The sequence below is a fragment of the Melospiza georgiana genome, chromosome 6 (genome assembly GCF_028018845.1).
Source record: "Melospiza georgiana isolate bMelGeo1 chromosome 6, bMelGeo1.pri, whole genome shotgun sequence".
Lineage (NCBI taxonomy): Eukaryota > Metazoa > Chordata > Aves > Passeriformes > Passerellidae > Melospiza > Melospiza georgiana.
Genome location: NC_080435.1, coordinates 48,934,106 through 48,955,513, shown reverse-complemented (window position 1 = coordinate 48,955,513; position 21,408 = coordinate 48,934,106). Strand labels below are relative to the sequence as shown.

General features: G+C 46.3%; 1 protein-coding gene across 1 annotated transcript; it reads right to left on the bottom strand.

Moving 5' to 3' along the window:
• Positions 1 to 5,794: 5,794 nt before the first annotated feature.
• On the bottom strand, positions 5,795 to 6,664 carry FAM181A (family with sequence similarity 181 member A). Its single transcript, XM_058027027.1, has one exon. It carries the CDS (start codon positions 6,662 to 6,664, stop codon positions 5,795 to 5,797), a length of 870 nt encoding a protein of 289 aa, XP_057883010.1.
• Between the last annotated feature and the right edge of the window lie 14,744 nt (positions 6,665 to 21,408).

Genomic DNA, 21,408 nt, shown 5'->3' with positions numbered 1-21,408 from the left:
TAAAATCCAGAAATGCTGAATCCTTTAAAAGTCAAGGAAAGGTTTATTTAAGGAGGATGGAAGAATTATATTTGCACATAGTGAACACAGTTCATTCTGTATTATATTTGCAATAGGAAGTAAGTGAAATTTTGCTTGAGAGAATTTCCTAGACTAGGAATTTGAAAGCAACCCTTAGCTCTTTCAGGCTTTTTTGGTGTAAATTAGAAGTAGCTGCACTGTAAACAGTAGGTTTATGCTTTCATGAAGCCAGTGTCAGAACAGAACAAAGCTCTAGAGGAACAGGAACAGAGAGTGATGTGAAGGAGAGACGCAACACTGCTGAACCAACTTATTCTCTTCCTCCCCCAGATCTTATCTCTGTAAAACCCAGGTCTCCAACCTCCTTGGACCTCTGTGGCTGTAACAATACCATGACTGAAAGTAAGAGAAATTATTTGAAAATTATGGAATTCAAACTGCAAAATTTATGAAATGAATACCCAGAATTAGCTTTCCAAATCCTTATTCAGATGCCTAAACAATGGCAAGTTGCTTGCACCAGGTGTTGTCCACTTAAACCAGGGGAATCATATACATATCAGATATTACTGAGGCAGAATAAAAAATCTCAGAATTTAGCCCTGAATTTTCTGACTTTGGAAGTTTGAAGGATCTTTTAGCTTCCTTTGACACTGATGAAAGTTATTATCTCAGCTTCTTTGAAAATTAGGTCACCTATTTACAGCTCAGATCCACAACTGATTTATGGCAGCTTAACAAGTCACCATCTATCTGCTGAATCACTATAATTGTCCGTGAAATTCTTTTATTGAAGTTTTTAACAAGTCACATTCCCTCACAGCTGGGGAGGCCAAGGAGCCCATGAACAGTTACTGGCAGAGACTACAGATCCCTTGACAGGTGTGACTTGGTGAACTGCTTTGATGAGTGCTTTATTCTTCACTAGGCACCTAAGAAAGAATGGAAGAAACTAAATTTGGAACTACATCTTTGCAGATCTTATGCTAGAAGCACACTCCTTACCTTAGGTGACAAGGAGCTGTGCACCATGGCCTGCTTGGAGTCCCCACCAGAGACCTTACAGATCTGGTTTTGTTTGTGGGTCTGCATACCGTCCACGGGATATGACAGAACTCTAAGTAGGGAAAATACATTGCACTGAGTTTTATTTGTGTGGAGTTTTATACCTTAACACAGGACTAAAGTGTGTTGCACAAATACAAGTAATACAATCTGTCTGGGCACACAGACTGCGATGACTTTGCATGACATGTCATCACTTGTGGGACAGGATGAGAGGAGAAAAAGCATTGGTTACATGATTGCTTACTCTGTCCATTGCTGTCCCCTCTAAAAATGCAAAAATTGAAAAACCAAGAGAGTTTCAATTCACACTGAACACTGCTCTTGTAAAGCTTTGGAAAGTCAGGTGAGATTCCTCCACTGGTGAAATTTCATCCAGTAATTTCCTTTACTGCCAGTTTAAGATCTACTCCCTTGTCTCCTGCAGGGTGAACAGGGAATTGGTTAGAAATACATTGGGTAGAGAGAAAAGGAACTAGAAATTGCTGTATCAGTTCTGCCAGTGAAGGCCCTGTATTGGTAAGCGGTACCTGGAGAAATAGGAAATCACTGTGGAGTTCATGCATCTCTCACTTTCTGGGTCTGTGCAACAAAGGTCTGGGTCTTACATTGATATAAATCAGAAGTCCTTGAAATAGAGTAAGTATAAAAAAGCAGAGTTGTAGAGGGTGATGGATACAGACAGAGCTTGGTGGAAACCACTTCAGAGTTTGGTGAGCAGCGACAGCCCTGAAGACCCTGGCAGGCAGAAGGGCTCACAATCACCAAGTACTTGTATAACTCCAGAAGTGGAATTTCATAAGCATCCCAAACTGGGAATTTTCCCCATAGCCAACATTTTTGTATCCACAAAAGTCTGGCAAGTAGCAATTTCTTTTTATGTCCTTGGAGAAGCTGAAACTGGGTTTGAACGGGATAAATATGGAAAGCCCATTTCTTTTTTCAACCAAGAGACCTTAGTTTCTATTGGGAGACCCATGTCCTGATTGCTGTCAAAGATCTGTCCTGAGCAGGAGTCACTGAGCCAGAGAGCACTGGTCTGATGGGAACATAACACCTGTGGGAAGGATAAGTGCATGCTGTGCACAGAAACTGAGGTGAGAAGAGTCTATTTGTTAGAGGGGGAGTCTGGTAATTACAATGTTATTAAGTTCTTTCTGCTTTATCTTTAAAGCAAACCTTCACACACTCAGTTTACATTTATTTGCACTTAAATGGAGCCTGCTACCTCTCCACTCCAGTCACTGACATACTATTTTGTGCACAATACTGAATCTGCACGAATTCAATGTGCCTTTAATGCATCTATTTACATTTACTGTGAAAAGAAAAATACTCCAAAACCCAGGCAAGCCAGGCTTTGTAAGCAGATCAGTAATTCTAGTGCAAGGTAAAGTGGCTTGTTTCACTGAGTGTGATAGTTAGACTCCTTCAGAGATGACGACTTTATGTGAAATGTTCTAGGAATATTTCATGACCAGGTTACTGTACTTTTTTTTTTACTGCAACATGTGCAATTCACTTGATGTTCTTGTGCACTTTTTTGATTTTTTAGTTTTATTTTGTATGAAAGTTTTTTCATTTACTTTCCCCTTCCCATTATTTATAAAAGCTATTTTGTTTTTAAAAGTTTAAATCCGCACTGTTCTAGTAAATAGCAGCTCTCAAATGTTATGTTTCCATCTTTCAAACAATGTATGAATAAACAAGTAGATTCTTAAGGACTATCAGCTGTCCTGAATAGCAACATCAACCATCGACCAGCCAAACACAAAAATACCCAGAAAAATTCTGAATCAATCCAAGCTTGAATAATTAATAATTCCATAGTTAATCTCAGGGATGAGAGAACAGTAAGTATTGCTAGAGAGGAGAACAGAGTTGCTATTATTTGCAAACCTTTTGGAAAGTCTCACACATCCCCATTCAGGGATTTTGAATATACTTAACAATTGTCTTCTGTTCATTTGTGTTTTACTTCACTGCTGCTCCAGTTCAAAGCCCCAGCAAGGGCCACTGCCTGCTTTGGGCTGGGGGGGGGAGGTTCCATATCACAAAGGATTTTGAAAAAGTAACATTAGTTCAAATCTAAGTGGAGGAGCATAAATATTTGAGTCAGAGGTCATTTAGAATGGTTTGTTTCAATCCTTCATCATAACTTTAAAACACACTTTTCTACTACATTGGAGAATGTGGAGCAATGTACATTCAAATAAAAAGGAGTTTAAAAAAAATTTTAAAAAAAGAAAGCTAGGAATTCAATATTCAAAATATAGGAACTTGGTTTTAACTCTCTTCTTCCTCTGGATTTCTTCAGAAATAAAATTTATACAGAGGCTATCCACTTTGCCAAGTATTTTAATTTTTACTAAACTCCTTATTCTGGTGTGATCCACAGCACTTCCCTAATGAGCTCAAGGAGGAACACTGAAGCACAGCAACTACTGCAATACCAGTAGTTCATTCCATGACCTGGTCTGGCCACCCAGATGGAAATCCAGACCAATGCCAAGGAGGCTGCTCTGTATTGATAGTACTGAAACAGAGTTCAGCATCTGGCTGCATCTGGATTATGGCAGCAACACAGAGCTACTGATGTGAGAAAAGCCCCCTATTTCCATGTAACAAAATCCCTTACCTACAGGACTGTAAATGAAAAGCTGTTGTTCTCCCTCCTTTAACTTCAATGGCTCTGGCATCTGTTACACTCCTTTTGGAGAGGGACAGAGTTTCCTCATGGATTTTTTCCCAAAAAGGGAAAGGCATCTAAGTATGTTCCAATCTTTACTTCTGGATCAAGAGCTAACCTGAAGTCTTTGACCCCTAGACTGGCTCTTTAGCTCCTCACACCTTGCATTTAGTTGCAGGTATGTGCTACCAAAGACATTTCCTGCTCTCTCTCCTGCAGTCCATACTGGCTTGATACATAAATGAAGTGCCATAGTGGGGAGAAAGCAATGAAAGCCATCTCTATTTCTACTGTTTTCCTGCACCACAAACACATTACAGACATTGTTTCAATAAAAGTGAACATTGGTGATATAGGTGAGGTTTAAGGAAAGGGTAAACCACTTTTAGCCTGGGAGTAGAATCATAGAATATTTTAAGTTGGAAGAGACCCACAAGGATCATCAAGTGCAACTCTTAAGTGAATGGCTCATCGAGGGATCAAATCCACAACCTTGGCATTATTAGTACCAGGCTCTAACCAACTGAGCTAATCCCAGTGGTAGTTCATATCCTAATAAAAGTTGCAACCTAGTTATATAATACCAAGGCCATTAGAAGATACAAAATGATACTCTACAATTGCTTCAGATTATAATTTTTTTGATTACTGCAATGCAGTCAAATGAAGCATTTTCTGGTTTTCCCCTTGTATAGATGTCAGGAGTCATGGAGAGCTATGCTAGTCACAGACCAAACCAAACAAGGCCACTTTTTATTGAGTCCTGGGAGAAGTTCCCATTAGCTTCAGCAACAGCAGATTCAGGCCCTGGGAGATCATGGGTGTCAATTCTTTGGTCTTTTTTTGTCCCAAAATAAACTTTACTTGACTTCAGTGATTTACTCCAGTATAACCAAATAGACACATACACCTGCAATGTTAAACCTCTCATATCTCATTTCTGTGTCTTAGTACCACTTTCTCCATGGGTTTAAGAGAAACTTAACTTAAAAACACTTCCTAATAAATTGTCCAATGCCAATTTGTTTAAAAAAATAGGAAAATGCTAGGCAAAACATTTACAGCCAGGTCTTGTGAAAATATCCTAAAATCAGGGGGAAAAAAAGATATCTCTCAGCCAGAAATTAAGGCAGTCTATTCTTTACTTTTTTCTTCCATCACACCTAATGATTTTGTGTTAAACTAATAAGATTCCTCATTTATTCTGTTGATGCAGAGCAATTCCTGATGTGGAAATTCATCCCGCTTTCATTTCACCAGCTTAGCACTAGCTAATTACTTAGTAATTAGCTAAGATTTACTTATGGGGAAATTACTTCTGATTTGTATAAATCTGAACAGGCAGAGATTTCAGCCCTCGTATCTCCCCACCAGTTGCAAGTCAAAGCAAGACTGCATTTGCAGAATAACCAAACTAAAATTACCTTCTTTCTTCCCTTATTTTTATCTTTTAATTCTGTCAGTATTTACATACAACAAGAGCTTGAATCAATCACAAGTGGTTTTTATATCAAATACCACCCTTCCAGTCTCTTGCATGCAAAGCGAAATGACCTGAATATCTTGACTTCTCTGGAATTACTTGAAAAGACAAAAACTCTTTGAATGCATTTAATTCATTCCATTTCACTGCTGCTGCCGCAGGGCAGCTCCAGAAAGATGTTCCCACGTGGAGGAGGTCTCCTAGGTGTTACAAGCACGGCTAGGAATGGGCCGCAGCCCCGCTCGCCGCGGCTCAGACAATGCCCATCCATTAAAGAGACCTGGTCATGCTCCGTGCCACCGGCTTGGCAAGGTTTATTCCCGATTCACCCCCGTGTACGGAGAGGAGAGTGCAGCCCAAGCACCTTCCCAGCAGTTCCTAATTCCCTGCGGCCCGCCCACGAGGCACAGGGTGCGATGGCCGGCCTCCTTTCCCTGCGGCTCGGCGCTGCCAGCAGCTCATGCCCGGAGGCAGGCCGTGCGTTCCGAACCCCCTCGGGAGCTGTCGTGTTCGGCATGACTCCGACTCCCGCCCCGCTAAAGGTAGCCAAAAACATTGAAGATGGGAGGGGGGATGGCGGGCTTGGTGGGGATGGGTTTCAGAACCATGGGCCTGTAGAGTTTCTGCCTCGGGCCATCGGCCTCCTTGCAGAAGGGCGGCACCTCTGCCGGCAGCGTGGCCGAGCTCTTCCTCCACAGCCCCAGCCCCGGGAAGGGCGACGGGGGCAGCGCGCCCGGGGGCTGGTACACGCCTGGCCCGGGGCAGGGGAAGGGGCAGCAGGTCCAAGCACCCACTCGGCCCGAGAGGGCCCCGGCGGGGTCCTTGTCCCCGGCATGTGGCGCAGTGTCATGGGGACTCTCCGGGCCAGCAGCGTCTGGGCTCCGTTTGCTTTTCTTCCCCTCATAGGGAGGAGGGTCTCTGGGGGCTTGCAGCCCCTCAGGGCTGGCAGCAAAGGCTCTGGCCGTCAGGCTCTGGGCCGGCCGTGGCTCTTCCCAGAAGGAGGCGGGGAGCTGTCGCTTCCTCATGGGCACCTGGTCGGGTCGGGCAGCCTCGGGTTTTTGTTCCTGCAAAACCCGTTCCCCGGTGATGCCCTCCTCTGCCTCGGCTGTGTGCATCACCTTGTCGGCGGCAGCCCCGCCGTGCGGGCTGGGCTCAGGTGCCTCGGGCAGGGGGCCGCGGGCCCGGTCCTCTGCCCCCCTGCGCCAGCCGCACTCAGGGGCTTTGCTGGGGTGACACCGTGGGATCCGTGAGTACTTCTGAGAAAACCGCTTGAGCTGCTTCTGCAAATACTTTCTGTGGTCAACTGATCGGCGACAAGGAGCCGATTTATCCAGAGCCGCTTTGATGTCGCTCGAAGCCAGGTTAACGAAGTTCAGTAGAGTTTTTACCTCGCTGTCCGATGCCATCTCACTGAATGCACCGCGCAGAGTTTCCCATGAAAAGTTTATAATCCTTCTTCAGACAAACCACGGCAAACCTGCAAAGCATGACAGGCAGACTTTTGAGCAACAACCTTTGGTTCAAACAGCACTGAGCAAACGGACGGAGGACATGTCAAACTTCTCAGCCTCACAAACAAGTTGTCGGTGAGCGCGCTGCCATGCAGGGGAGCTGCCGTGGGAGCGGACGCGTGCCCGCAGCCCATGGCCCCGCACGGCTGCCCCGGCACATCCCGCACGGGGAACGGCTCACAAGGACAGCACGGCTGCCCTGCACACACCGCACGGGAAGCGGCCCATAGGGACAGCACACCCCGCACAGGGAGCGGCTCACACGGACAGCACGGCTGCCCCGGCACACCCCGCACGGGGAGCGGCCCATAGGGACAGCACGGCTGCCCTGCACACACCGCACGGGGAGCGGCCCATAGGGACAGCACGGCTGCCCTGCACACACCGCACGGGGAGCGGCTCACACGGACAGCACGGCTGCCCTGCACACCCCGCACGGGGAGCGGCTCTCAGGGACAGCACGGCTGCCCTGCACACACCGCACGGGGAGCGGCTCTCAGGGACAGCACGGCTGCCCCGGCACACACCGCACGGGGAGCGGCTCTCAGGGACAGCACGGCTGCCCTGCACACACCGCACGGGGAGCGGCTCACAAGGACAGCGGCTCAGCGCCTAATCTCGTTAGGGAGCGCTGAGCTGGACAGAGCCGCGGTGGCCGCCCTGTAAGCGAGCACGGACACTCACCCGGCGAGCGACAGATGCTTTTCTCACCGGTGCTGGCGGCAGCGTCGCTGCAGAGGAGAGAGAGGGAGAGAGAGAGAGAGCCCCTTCCCCGCTAATCTCGTTAGGCAGGTTACACACCGCCAACCTCGGCGGAGGCAGCCGGGGCCCGCCAGTGTTTGGATGTAGTTTAGCAAGCACTTGAGCAAGCTGAATGAATATCGACTCCAGCGAGTTCGGGGCTCTCCCAGGCCAATCAGAAGCCACTTTGCCAAATACAAAGCATCCCAATCAGGCATCAGCCTCCCCTCCTTGCATTCTTTGCCATCACAAATTGTCTCCATGGGGACAGCCACAGAAAGACAGCTAATAAATACAATCATTTCCCCATGATTTCTACCATTCTCCCTATCCCCTTCACCCCGATGAAAACCTTTCATTTTAAAATTACACAATCCAAAGCAAAAATGCTGAAGATCAGTTAGGAAAGTTTAGACACCCTTTTCTCTGCATTCTCGAAAGCTGTCTGTGGGCTGATACTAAACATGCTTCATTGGCACAGGACAATATAATACGGGGGACTGGACTAGCCTACTTTTAACTGTTCCCCATCGGAGCATTTTTTTTTTTTAAGGGGAGGATGATGTCAGAAAAAGGTAGGAAAGGAACAAATCTCTAAAGAGATGTGCAGATATCCATGGAAAGGGAGCTTGAGCGCTCAAGAATCTTGTCTTTATGTTTGCCCCCTCAATTGAGTTACACAAAAGCTGAATTACCCATTCAAACTACCCAAACAAAAGGATGGAGTTGGATAGTACTCTTGCATCTGTAGTCAAACAGTTAGAGACTTAAATCGAGTCGTCATGATGGAGAAAGAGTTAGACAAAGCCCATAGAATTGCCATCAGCAAACATTTTCCTGTGTCATATTAGTGGGTCTCCATGACTCCCCCTGGCCTGGGGACAATAGCACAAGTTTGCACACTCGACTACTGTCACCCTGCCAACGCTGGCAAGGAGCAGAAACAGGACAATCCTTTAAGGGGAAAGCATGCCCGCTGCAGGGAAGGTAAGAAGAGAGGGAAGAAAAGGCGTGTGAAATGCTAATTGAACTGCTTCCTTTACTGATCCGGAGTTATGCGAGCCCTCTGCCTTCTCGAAGGCTTGTCCCTAAGGGGTGACAATTACTTAAAAGCACAGTAAAACCTAGAGCTGGAGGAAAAGGAGAGCAGAAGAGCTGCCCTTGGTGTGCACTGATGACACAGAGCTGGCAGCCTGTATGCCAGCCAGCACCCGCTGCCTCCCACAGCTGAAGAAGCTTTGCTCCTGCTCTCCAGTCCCCAGTACCCCAGAGATGGGAAGACTGGATAGGGGCACAGCACCTGTGCACCCATCATCAGGGAGATACTGCCAGCCTGAACCAAACACAGATGTGTGCTGAGGAAAGCAGGGACTGAAGTCCAAGACATTTTGCAAGTAAAATCTGTTTTACTGTTATGAAGCATCAAAGGCCTGAGCACTGAGGGATGAAAACAGCCACATTTTACATTTATTTTACCGACTGTTATTTTATTTTATTTCTATTTATCCAATTTTCATCACAGGAAGGCAAGATCCAGACTATGCCATTATATGAAAGTCTGGGCAGAGGCCTCAGGGATGACTCTTCATGATCCCTGTGTTGGTGCACTCATCCCACTCACACCTTTTCTCTCAGTCTGGCCTGAGCCATATGTGGTGGTGCCCAGGCTGAGGTGTTTCTGGTCTAGGGAGACCCTGGGTCAGCGACAGAACGTGCTGCAGAGCTGTTGGCACCATGGCTGTAGCACAGTGGCTGATTTGCTGCTTGCAGGTGTGCCTCTCTCCTCCTAGTGTCTGTGTGGCCTGCACAGACATTTCTGTGCAGTTGAGGCTGCAGGGAGAGGTTTTGTTCAGCTCATTCAAAGAGATGCATACCAAGGGGTCTGTCTCTCTTTGCAGGAATAAACTGACTCCTGTGCTTGAGGTTTCAAACCCAGCCTGGGACACCACATTTCATGGGGCAGTCTTCCACTAGAGATTCTTGGTTTCCCAAGGGAAAAAGGGAGAGAGATAGATAAGTGACAGGTGCCTGGGAGACAAAGATTATGTCAGGATATTAATGAACTATGTCCTTAGAGGCCTGGGAAACTCGTGCCATCCAATCATGGGGGCTCCAGAACCCAGGCTGTGCTCTGGGCCTGAGGGCTAGTGGGTTGGTTGGACTGAGGAGGGTGGATGTGACTTGCCTGCTTACTGGGGGATAACAGACCTGCACACCTCCAGCACACTCACTGCAGGAGCCCTTTCTGAGCTCCTGTGCTACAGCCATGCCCATCTTCTCCCAGGAGGATGCTCGTGCAGGATGTGGCTCCTTGGGCAGCACATGGCAGGGATGGAGGAGCTCCCCACGCCTAGCTATGCTCTCTGCTTTGCCATCCCATTCCCCTGCAGCTGGTAACAGTGGGGTGCCAGAGGGGAATGAACCAGCAAGCAGGATTTGAAAACCAGAGCAACCTACCCTTTCAAGGTCAGACTCAGGTTGAGCTGCACAGGGTTTTCTCTAAGAGGCCACCGGAGCCCTTTTGTTCCTCGCTGCTCTCGCCATGTTCATCCCAATGTACATGTGAAAGGAACAATTAACAATAGGGCACTCCTCTATGAGGATCCAATGCACTTTGAAGTGTCCACCAAGCAAAGGCTCAAGAATGATACATCATTTTCCACTGTGAACATGTCAAACTAGTACAGCAATTGAAAAAATGTCTCCACATGCCTTCCCAGCATGCAGACAGGGACCAGCTGGAGAGCTACTTCATATCCGACATGTCACCTCCTGACAGCTGTCTTCTTGGGAATTTTTGGTATGTAAAGTTTTCTAACTCCTTTTTTTAAGTAAAGCACAAGAATAAATTAATTCACTTGAAAATTGCAGCCAGGCCTTTTCTAAAATGAAGCATTTCCTTTGAGACTAAATGAAGAAAAGAGGAAAGAAGATTTTCTTGCACAAATATATCCACAAACTTTTTTTTTTTAATTGGGTCACTAATTGTAAGCATTGTCAACTTTTAGTCACTGCTACACCAAAATCTCACAAAGTTTTTTTTTCCAGGCTGAGGGGCCCATTTAGCAAAGGTATTCCAGCATCAGTTTATCCTGAGCCATGTGAGCACACCCACTAACCAAAATGCACACCATTAGCTGGGGCAGAGATCCCTCCCCATCAGTGCCACAAGCATTTCAAATAGCAGGAACACCTAAATCATGCTGGGAAAGCAAAAGGCAGCCCAGTGAACGACTGAGCAGTACAGAGGGGATGCAGAGGAAGAGAGAAGAAAAATAAATTCCCATTGTTTTATAAATTTTTTAAACTATTTTTCCCCAATTGGGTGACAGTACTGTTACTCCTTGTTGAGCCTAATGGATGTGGACTTTGAAGCAAAGAAAAATGGGGCTCCAACTGTTTTGAAATGTTAGAAAGTTAGCTGGAACATCTCAGATGTGCCACATGTGAATTGTTCCTTTTCTTTGTCCAGTCAACTATGGGCAGTTAAAAGCAAAGATAATTTAGTTGCATGATCTGTTTTCACTCGCCTGCTGCCTCCTAAGTCTCTGCTTTGTCTTCACACTTGAAAAGGAGAGCCAAGAACCTGAGGGGAGGTGGTGATGATTCATGGTGAAACCAGAAGTACTGGCCTGGAGAGGAGTAATATTGGGATGGAGGAAGACCACTAAACCTCTTCCTTTGGAATCCTGATTTTAGATTGCATGTTGACAGTGACTGAAGTGGAAAGACATTAATGATGCGCTGATGGCATAAAAATGGAAGATGTTATTTAACATCACGCTGCAATAATTGGGTGACCTTAAAGGTGAATGCAATGGGAGAGGAAAGGATTGCAGTAACTCTTAGCCACACAGCTCAGGAACTGATAGCAGGAATTTCTGTCATGAGGAAAAATGTCATTGTCTGTAAATGAGAAGGGAAATCAGGTCATAGGATAAAAATGAATTTTCCTTCATCTAGTCTGACCTTCAAAGTGTGTGGAGGGGAGAGGGATGAGGGAGAAAGGTGGTGTGGTGCTGATGGCACTCAGGAGCTCACACTGGCTAAGAGCCTGGCTCCAGCCTGGGATGGAAGCTTGTCCATTGCAGGACCTGCAGGCTCATTTGAAAGTGATGTCTGACAGTGTGTGACTGCAGAGGGGTGCAGCCAAGGCCTTACCATTCCTTCCTGCACCCAGCACACAGGCGCTGCAGACAGCAGCAGGGACATCTCTCCCTGGCACTGACACTCACACAGCCTGGTGCTGCCCCAGAGCTGAGTCCTCTGAGCTCAGGGAAAAAGAATATGGGATTTCTTCCCATTCTTGTGCTATCCACTTGCTCCCTTTCCTCACCCTCCACACCTGCTTGTTGAAACTAACACCTCTGCTCCCGAGAGAACAGCAGCCTGGCACTCCAGCAGATGAAGCTTTGGCTCTTTCCCCACCCTCCTTTTTTTCTCCCCTCTTGACAGTCTGCTTTGACCTGAGTGACATCCTCTCTTTGCTTTCAGTCCCTGATTTTCTGCACTTGGGGACAGACTTTGAGCAGGCAGTAAGTGTTGAGGCCGTGCAGACAGCACGGGGGGGCTGCTCTGCCCCAGAGCCTGCCATTCAGGCAGATGGTGGAGGGGGCTGATGTGAATAGCTCCTGTCAGTCTCACAGAGAGAACTTTACAATCGTGCTACGTGTTGGACTGCACGTGACTAATGCCATTCTTCTGCAGGCTGCAGGCAGGACACAGCTGTTTCTTTAAGGAGAATTTTGTTTTTCTGGGCAGAAAAAAAAGCACCCATGACAATATTGTAACCGTGTATCCAGTATTATGCTCCATAATTGGGTATGATCAAAGCCCATGCTGCCTTTTTCTGTCTCTCTTTCTGGTAAATAAGATAATGCTTTTTTAAAAAGCGTGGCCTTGGTTTGGTCCTTCTGAAGGTTTAAATTGTATGGCAGGTATGCACTGAAAAAAAGCAACAGGGCCAAATATAGGTTTCTTTACATAATTCTGGAATAAATAAGTATTTCAAGAGCAGGATGAACTCTGTGACAAATGTGTCTGTTGAGGAGAAACAATACTGCAAAAATAATTTTAAAAATACAGACAATAATATGAACATATGAAAGGGTGGTGACTTTCTCTTAAAAGCTGCAAAATGAGAAACGCACAATGGCTCTGGACAGGGAAAGAGAGTGCATGGTACAGAAGAGCCATGCCAGACCAGAAGGGTAGTGTGTTCCTCCTGCCCACATTTTGGCCAGGCTCACAGCCCTGCTCCCTGCTCCCCTCTCTTTGGCAAGGCTTCTCCCCATGGGTGTTTCTGCACTGAAATCCGTGCTGGGCTCCTAAGCCCAGCAGCACACTCCTGACACTCCTGCACCTCCCTTCTCCTACCACAGGGCATGGCCCTGTACCACAGCCCAGCTGGGGCTGCACTTGCACTTGAACAAGGTGCAGGCAGCCCCAGGCAGTGCTGCCCTGAGGGCCCCCATGCCAGGGTGACCATGAGGCTTCAGGCAGGCAGGGATCTATCTAGCAAGGCGCAGTGTGTGGTTCTGCCCCTAACACTTCCTTCTGGCTGCCTCCCTTGTTGTATTTCCAGACACAGTGTCTGCCCCCAGCGCTGGTGAATCAGCCCTTGGAGTGTGGAGCAGGCAAGAGCCTTGGTTTGGCTGCTGTATGAGCATCACCCACAGATGTGTGCAGGAACTGGCTCAGCACTGGGGGAGTTCAGAGGATGAGCTTTGCTTAAAGCACTTGGACCATGCCCTCTAAAGCGTGAGCCAGGAGGTGTCTGAGCAAAAGGGTGTCTTTGATCTCTTTCTTCTCCTTCCATTAAAGAGCCACTGAGGCTGTAACAAGCTGCATTTCTGTGGCATAGCAGTCCCAGCTCAAACATTGTGCAGCACAGATTGACCTTGGACCCACACTTGTTTGAGGTATTTCATACGTAGGATTGATAGAGACAATCAAAAGCTAATACTAGCTACTATTTTAGTTTCTCTTTGTTGAGAAACAGTTAGAAATAACTGGTCATTATTGTCAAACCAAAAAAAATTCCTTCCGTACCTGTAATGACAGAAATAGCTGATGAACAACAACACTCTTCTTGGACCAGATCTTCAAATTCTCTTGGTGGTTTGCAGTACGAAAGCTATGAGGGAGCTTTTGCAGTCCCAAGTGTCCTACTGGAGGGATGCTAAGATAAAGACTCTGTATCCACCCTAGCTGGGCTGAACTATCCATGCAGAGGGCTTAGACAAAACTCTACAGATTTCTGAATCTTCTCTGTACTCCTGTTACCTGTTGTCTTGATTGGTAACTTTAGCACTATTCATGGTTTGGGGAATTCAGCCACCTTTGCAGTAGGCAGCTGTTGCACAAGGAAGTAGAAGCAGCATGTGCCATGTTCAGTGTCATCCCTCCATCCCAGTGTCCTCTAAAACTGACCTTATGCTTCAAAGGAATATGTGAAGGTGACAAGGGCTGCAGCTGTTACTGAGGGTCCCTGTGGGAGCCCCTAGAATGGTCCACAGGAGGTGAGTGCCAGCAAATGAGAAATGCCAAGTGCACACTGCACCTGATGAGCAACCTGGGCCAAGGAGCTTTTCAGGGCCTGCTGTTCTGCAGGTTGGGTAGATGGAGAAACTTCCACAGAAAAGGCAGTAATCATCATAGAGACTGAAGGACCAGACACTTCTCTGCAGTGCCAGCTGCTGCCACCCTCACTGCCCTCATGGTCTCCAAGTGCACACCCTTGAGCTGAGCACCGAGGCTAACTGGGTATGTCAGGTCTGCCTCTCGTATGTCAGGTCTGCCTCTCAGAGTGGTGCATTTGATTCCTAGGCTCTGTTGACCCAGGTAGGTAGCCATCGCCTGTGGGAAACGCCGGGAGCAGCCAGGCCGCCCGTGCGCCCTTCCCGGGGATGGCTGGGAGAGCCCGAGGGGGCCGTGCGGCGGCGGGGCCGCGAGGGGGCGCTGCGGGAGCCCGGCTGGGCCCGGCCGCGCTGCCACGAGCGAGGGCGGCGCTCCCGCTGCGCGCCCGCGGCCTGCGCTCCTGCAGCCTGCCGTCCTGCCTCCTGCCCTGCCTGCCTCCTTCCCTGCCTGTCTCCTTCCCTGCCTGCTTCCTGCCCTGCCTGCCTCCTGCAGCTTGCCGTCCTGCCTCGGGCCCTGCCAGCCGGCCTCCTGCCCTGCCAGCCGGCCTCCTGCCCTGCCTGCCTCCTTCCCTGCTTCCGTGCCTGCTGGCCTGCCTGCCTGCCTCCGTGCCTGCCTCCTTCTCTGCCTGCCTGTCTCCTTCCCTTCCCGCCTCCTTCCTTGCCTACCTCCGTGCCTGTCTCCTTCCCTGCCTGCCTGCCTGCCTCCGGGCCGTGCTGCTCTCTGGCCGGGCAGCCGCAGCCTTTACTCTGGCCAGAAAAGCCAGCATCAGGCGTTAATTGTTATTTATAACAACCCCCCTCCCTTCTTCACTCGGCGATGCGGAGTGCGGTCGGGAGGTGCTCTCCTCTCCCCGCTCGTGTAAAATGCACCAGGGGAGTAGGAGAAATCATCGCGGGCGAGCAAACGAGCTTTTGTGTCCACGGGTCCCTTGCTGGGCAGAAGGTTCAAAGACTCCTGAGCAATCCAGCCTCAGAGCTCCCTCAGTTCGGTGGTGCCTGGGCAATCCAGCCTCAGAGCTCCCTCAGTTCGGTGGTGCCTGAGCAATCCAGCCTCAGAGCTCCCTCAGTTTGGTGGTGCCTGAGCAATCCAGCCTCAGAGCTCCCTCAGTTCAGTGGTGCCTGAGCAATCCAGCCTCAGAGCTCCCTCAGTTCAATGGTGCCTGAGCACACTCAGCGCTTCCCAGGTGCTTGAGTCCAGTTCTTCGGGACCAATCCTGCATAAAGCATCAGGATCATTGACAGGAAAATGGGGTCTGCAGAACATACTGCACTGAAGAAACTGAGCAAATCACAAAGCCAATATTAAAGTATTGATGATCAGAATCCGTCTCTGGTGGAGTCAGTATTTGCTCTAGGTGTTCTGGGCTCATTACTGAAGCCAAATTTTAAATGAGCATGGATTTTTAGTTACCAAATTAGGTTCCATCATGAGTTTTCATTAAAAATACAAGAGCTGGGTACTTGGAGCAGATTAGCACTCTGCCTTCCTGGGATATAAGAGTGTTTATATCCACTGGGATCCTATAGTGGGTGTTGATGGGAGGCAGCAAGGGTTGGTATGTGCTTCTGCAGAATGTAAAGGACTTAGAACTCTAATATTAGTGCATTAAAAAAACTAAAACCACCAAAAAAAAAAAAAAAAGAATCATGTTTATTTGCCTTAACACAGTCTTTTCAACTATCTTTTGCAGAGAGAATTCAAATAAAAAAAAATACTCAATTTTTAATGACAAATAACAAGAATACATTGTCTAAAACCTAATTTTCAAGTCTGATGTTAGGTCTGGTGTTTTTCTTTTTTCTTTCTGCCCTCAATGAACCTGGTACATCTGTCACTGTTGCGCAAGCTAGATCTGTGCGTGGAACTGCCAGGCATGAGCAGAGCTTCATATGAGAGACAGTGATACTGGGAGTCCTGGTCTGATCCATCATGAAAACCAGGGAGATGAATCCAGGTGGATGGTGCTTTTAAGCAGTGCTTCACTCACAAAATTCTATAACAAGTAGCTCATGGTGAATGAGAAGATTTGTAGCTGTTTCTGAGAGTAGCTGAAATGTCTATTACTTGCAGTGTGATTTGCACCTTGGCAATGTAGTGTAACAGACTTTGTATCTGATGAGACTTTTATATCTGAGGAGGCTTTTATACTTACAATACTTACCAGAATTTGTATTGTTTTCTTCATGAAAGCATATTGTGAAGCTCACTCAGACAGCAGACAGTGATACAAGCAGCACTTTTGCTCAACTTTGGCAGTCCTCAGCCTAGTGACTGCTGTTTGTTCTAGCGCAGAGGGATGACACAAAGTAAACTTGAAGAGACTCACCAGTTTGCCAGCCTGACTGAAGCCAAGCTCTGCACCTGCCTGTTAGAGAAAGACTTGTAGACTATAGAGCTGCCTGTGCTGAGAATGAATGGGGAAAAAAAAGGATGAAAATGCAACTTGCTGTCCTGCTAGAAGTCTCCTCACTTACAAGAAGAGGTATAAGCATATTATGTGCGTTGCTCCAGATCCCACTTCAGGGGAACACATGAGCACAGATTTTGTGCACTGCACAGATCTCAGCACAGACTTACTCACATGGACTCTAATAAATGAACTTCTGATTAGCAGCAGTCAGTTCTCCCTAACCCACTTCTTTGGTACAATACAAAAGGCTACTCCACTGCACTCCCATGCTCAACAGAATGCTCATTCTTGGATACTGAAGGAGTCCCCATACCTGAGCTGGTAGAGAAATCACCCTCAGTCGAAGAGCTCAGTCTAGGTGTACAGGACCCTTAGGATTAATTTTGTTGGAAAATGCAAAAGATTGACATTTCTGATAAACAGGTAATTATACCTGCATTGTTGCCAGAGCTGAAGCTTTGATGGTGAGGTGGAACAACTGTGGGCAAGGAGAATCACAGACAATCTCTGTAAAGCAAACCCTTGTGGATAAATGGACCCAAGCCAAACAATGAGGACAAAATACCATCCAACTAAGTGTGCTAAAAGAGCTCAAATATGAAATTGCTGAGCTACCAAAGCAGAGCTTAAACCAACCACCATCTCAAGGAGCAAAAGTGAGTAATGTGATAGGTAGTTGTATGAGTGACAGAATAAATAAAGCAACATTTTCTCTGGACTGGTGGTAAATTTACAAAAGGCGTTTCCAAGGACTTATGTTGAGCTTGGTGCTGTTCACCACCTCTGCATGTGGCATGTCAAAACCTGTGAATACTGGCAAAGTTTGCAGATGATACAAAATTATTCACAATAATCAAAGCTAAAGCTAACTGTTGCAGAAGGAGCTTCTAATACCAACTGACAGTGAAGTGCCAGATGAAATTCAATATTGACAAGTAAAAAGTACGGCACTTAGGGAAAAAATAACTCTACTTATACATGTGCAGTGACAGTCTCTAGATAGAAACACTTAAGAAAGATCTTAGGTAACTAAAATTAAGGTATGAGGCTTTTGAAAACATCACTTACTGCCCTGCAACAGTCAAAAGGCAAATTGGATAGTAGGAGTTGCTGAATGAGGGAACACAATAAAGTAGAACAGAAAATAATATTACAGCCCTGATCTGATAAGTTTCAAAAAAATATAGACCAGATAGCAAGGATGGTCAGAGTTTTGTAACAGTGTATTTTTCAGGAAAGACTAAATTAGAGCTTTTCAGCTCGGCAAGAAGACTACCTGAGGAGATTGATATAAGTGTATAAAATCACTAATGGAAAAGGTAAACAGGACGAGGTTTATTTGTGTTTCTCCAGTGCAAGAATTAGGGGTAACAAATTGAATTATCCTACAGTAGATCTAAACCATAAGGAAGGAATTTTCCACATTATGCATTAAACTATGGAACTTGTTGCCAAAACAGCAACTTGTTCTTGCACAAATATGTTTAAAAAACTTAGACAAAATCATGTCATATAAGGCCAGTATTAAGATGAAATATCCACCTTTAACCTGTAGCTCAGAGGCTCCTGAAATTATCAATCATCAAAAGCACAGACCATTGTGTACTGACTGGCCCTGTCCTTGTGCACATCTTTAAATATCCATATGGGCTGACATCTGAGGTCAAGTCCTGGACTGTAGAGACCTTTAATCACAATCAGTAGAACATTTTCTTTTGCAGAAATGGGAAAATGCATCCTGGATATATTATAAAGTAATATATATTACTTTATAATATATCCAGGCAAGGCAAGGGGCATACTGGAACCATACAAAAACAAGGTCCAGTTCTCTCTACCTACTATTTAAAAGTCTGTTTGGGACAATTCTGCATTGATAGCAATTTTGTTTTGATCCTCATAAAAAGACATCTGCAACTCAGGAAGGTTTAGTTATGATTTCTTTAGAAGATTAAGCTGTTCTGAGGGGAGCTAACATAATTCAAAGTGTCATCCGTCATGAAAAAAATATTTTTTGAGAAGATTTTGTTGTTGCTGTTGCGTTATGGTCTCAGTCACAGTATCTTTCCTTACACCAGAATATCCAGTACTAAGCCCATCAAAACAGAACTCCCAGTCCAGTTCTGAAGGCAGCAACATCCTGCTTACCTCTGAAGCTTCTCTCCAGCATGGTCAAAGTCAGGGTGGCCATTCATTTCCATACACTTGAGAATGTGTGTGTGTGTGCGTGTGTGTTTGCAGATTTGTGGCACAGGAGAAAATCCAGGCAGAGAGAGAGAAAATTACATTCTTATTTGTTTGTTTGCAGGCCCTGTCAGGGGTTCAGATGCAGTAGCTCAGTAGCACAGTATCTGCATCCAGACAGAATATGGGGTCTAGGACAAAAAGTAGGCAATTGTTGAGGGCACCACACAGTTGCCAGCAGCCAGATGTGGGCTTTACAGCAGGAGCGGACAAGCTCCTGGGGCAGCACAAACTCAATTTTGTTCAACTTGCTGAGTCTCACGTTGCAGTGCCTGGTCTGCAAACACAGGAGGCGCATTCCCAATGGAGCTAAAACCACTGAGATGGAGCTGTTCCTGCTGTCCCACTTTAACACACAGATTTCATGATCATATTTGAAGACATATTTGACGCCTAGACAAAAGCCAAAGACTTTAAGATTTCCTAGAATAAGACAAATACCCATCCTCAGCCCCACGAGCTTTCAGATACTGCAATGAAGTATTTGGTAGAAAACTTTGGTTGCTTTCTGTTCCAAACAGCTCAGCTTTGATAAATGCAGCAGGATTGATCTGTGCTGTGCATCCCTTAACTGAGTTACATGTATAATCCTCCCTGGAACAGAACATTTACATTTCACTGACCTAGTTGAAAAAATGCATTAATTTTAATTTATGCAAAATTCTTCCAATAGAAGAGTGAGAGGAGAGAGGCTATGTCTTATTTGCAGTCCTTGCCTGCTTGGAGCTAGAAGTGAAGCCAACTTTTTAATCAGGATTTTTTGAAAATACTGAAGCATTTCAATGGGTGTCTTGTTCATATAAATCCAGACAGAGCTTTTTTGCCTCCCATGTATCTCACACAGTCACAAATACAAAATGTGCCATTGACCTGTCTCCTCTCCACTGAATGGTGCCTCTCTGCCTCTGGAGACCCTGGGGCAGTGGGGCACCAGGGACAGTTTAACACAGACTTCAGCCAGACACCTCATCTCAGCTCCCCCCGTTGTACACCTTTCTGGAGGCTGATCCCATATGGAGATGATAGAAAACTTTATTGTTGAAGAAGGAAGTTAATGGTGCATGTTCCTATGTCATCTGACCTGAAAAGCCCCAAGAGCATAGTTAGCCCACAGCCCAGCCCCAGTGCTGCAGCTCTCTCAAAGGATAAATGGCCAGCAGTGTTTGTGAGAACTGGTTGTGTAGCTCAAAATTTGACTGTAGGGTCACTTCATCTCTCTCAGTAAGTCAAACACAGCAGGTGCATGTACAAAAGGGACTCAGTGGAGGGCAGTTTAATATTGCCTCAGCATGGAAAATCAGAGGGATAGAGGTCCTCATGGTAGAATTCCCTTTACTAAGGATTACTTTGGGGTCTTGACTCAAAAATGCTGCTGCTACTGCAGCCAGCCAGCCCTGTTTCCACATGGGAGGTTGTCAGAGCAAGGAATAGCTAGGAACCATCATTTTTTGCTCAGCAGGCTTTTTGGCAGCTACCAGCATTGCTGTAGTCAGTGTGAAGTAAACCAATTAAGTAGCTTTTCATGCCAAAGTGGCCCAGGAAAAGGAGAGCCCCACAATAGCTAAGTCATCTTCTTTCCTCCTGCTTAAAGGGTAGATTTGGGGCAGGTGAGCACAAAGTCCTTTCTCTATCCCTGAAGGCTCAGACCCAGCCTGCCTTATTCATGCTAACAGCCCAGCTGTGGCTGAGGGGGCTCTTCTCTCTGTGCCCAAAGCAGGAGCTGTGCGAGCCTCAACAATGCCACAGCTATCCGCAGGAGCCTGTGTGTGAGCTCAAAAAGCCACTGATCTGGGGAGATGTTCAGATACAGACTCTGCCATGAGCCCCCTCAGAAACGTCAAAGGCAGCCCGTGCTCGTGCAGTTTTGCTACACAGCATGTGGGCTCATGTAGTCCTTGACAGCTACCGTGTACACACAGGAACCACAACCTGAGCAAGGGAGAGGAAAAAAAGTAAACATAGAGGTATCTGCAACTGTGTGATTCTTACATCTCCTTATCATGTAGTACCCCTGCTGTTTGTAGTCTTGCATCTTTCTTTGTTTCAAATTCACCTTTGTTGTAACTCTTAGAATGAGAAAAACGTCCCTTGTAGGTGCAAGTAAGCATCTGTGTTTATTGGAGTATCACAGGGATGAATTTTGTTACTAATGTGTGAGGGCAAGAGCCACCATGCTTTCAGGAGATTGCTGCCCACTTGACATGGTATTTTTTCATGGTTGGTGGTATCTTTAGCTTACAGTAAAGCTCATTTCAGATGGAAAGTACTGTAGATGCTTTGCTCATTACCAATGGAAATGCGATGGTGTGTTCTCAGTAAGGCTCTGAATGTGCTTATCTCCAGCTGTTTAACACAGGTATTGCTGAAGGGCAATCCCTGCACTAGACTACAGCTATTCTGAGAGATACAGTATCATAAAATGCAGACAGTGATTTGTGGCAATAAAGAATTTTTTCTTCTTTTCCCCAGCAAAAAAAGCAGTCATTTTGCACTCTATCTTATGCAGAATGAAAAAGCTTTTATGAAAGGTAACTTTTCCTATTTTCTAGTAAATGAATACTGATAACATTAGGGGTACAGTATCAGGCAGGTATAAAGAAAGAAA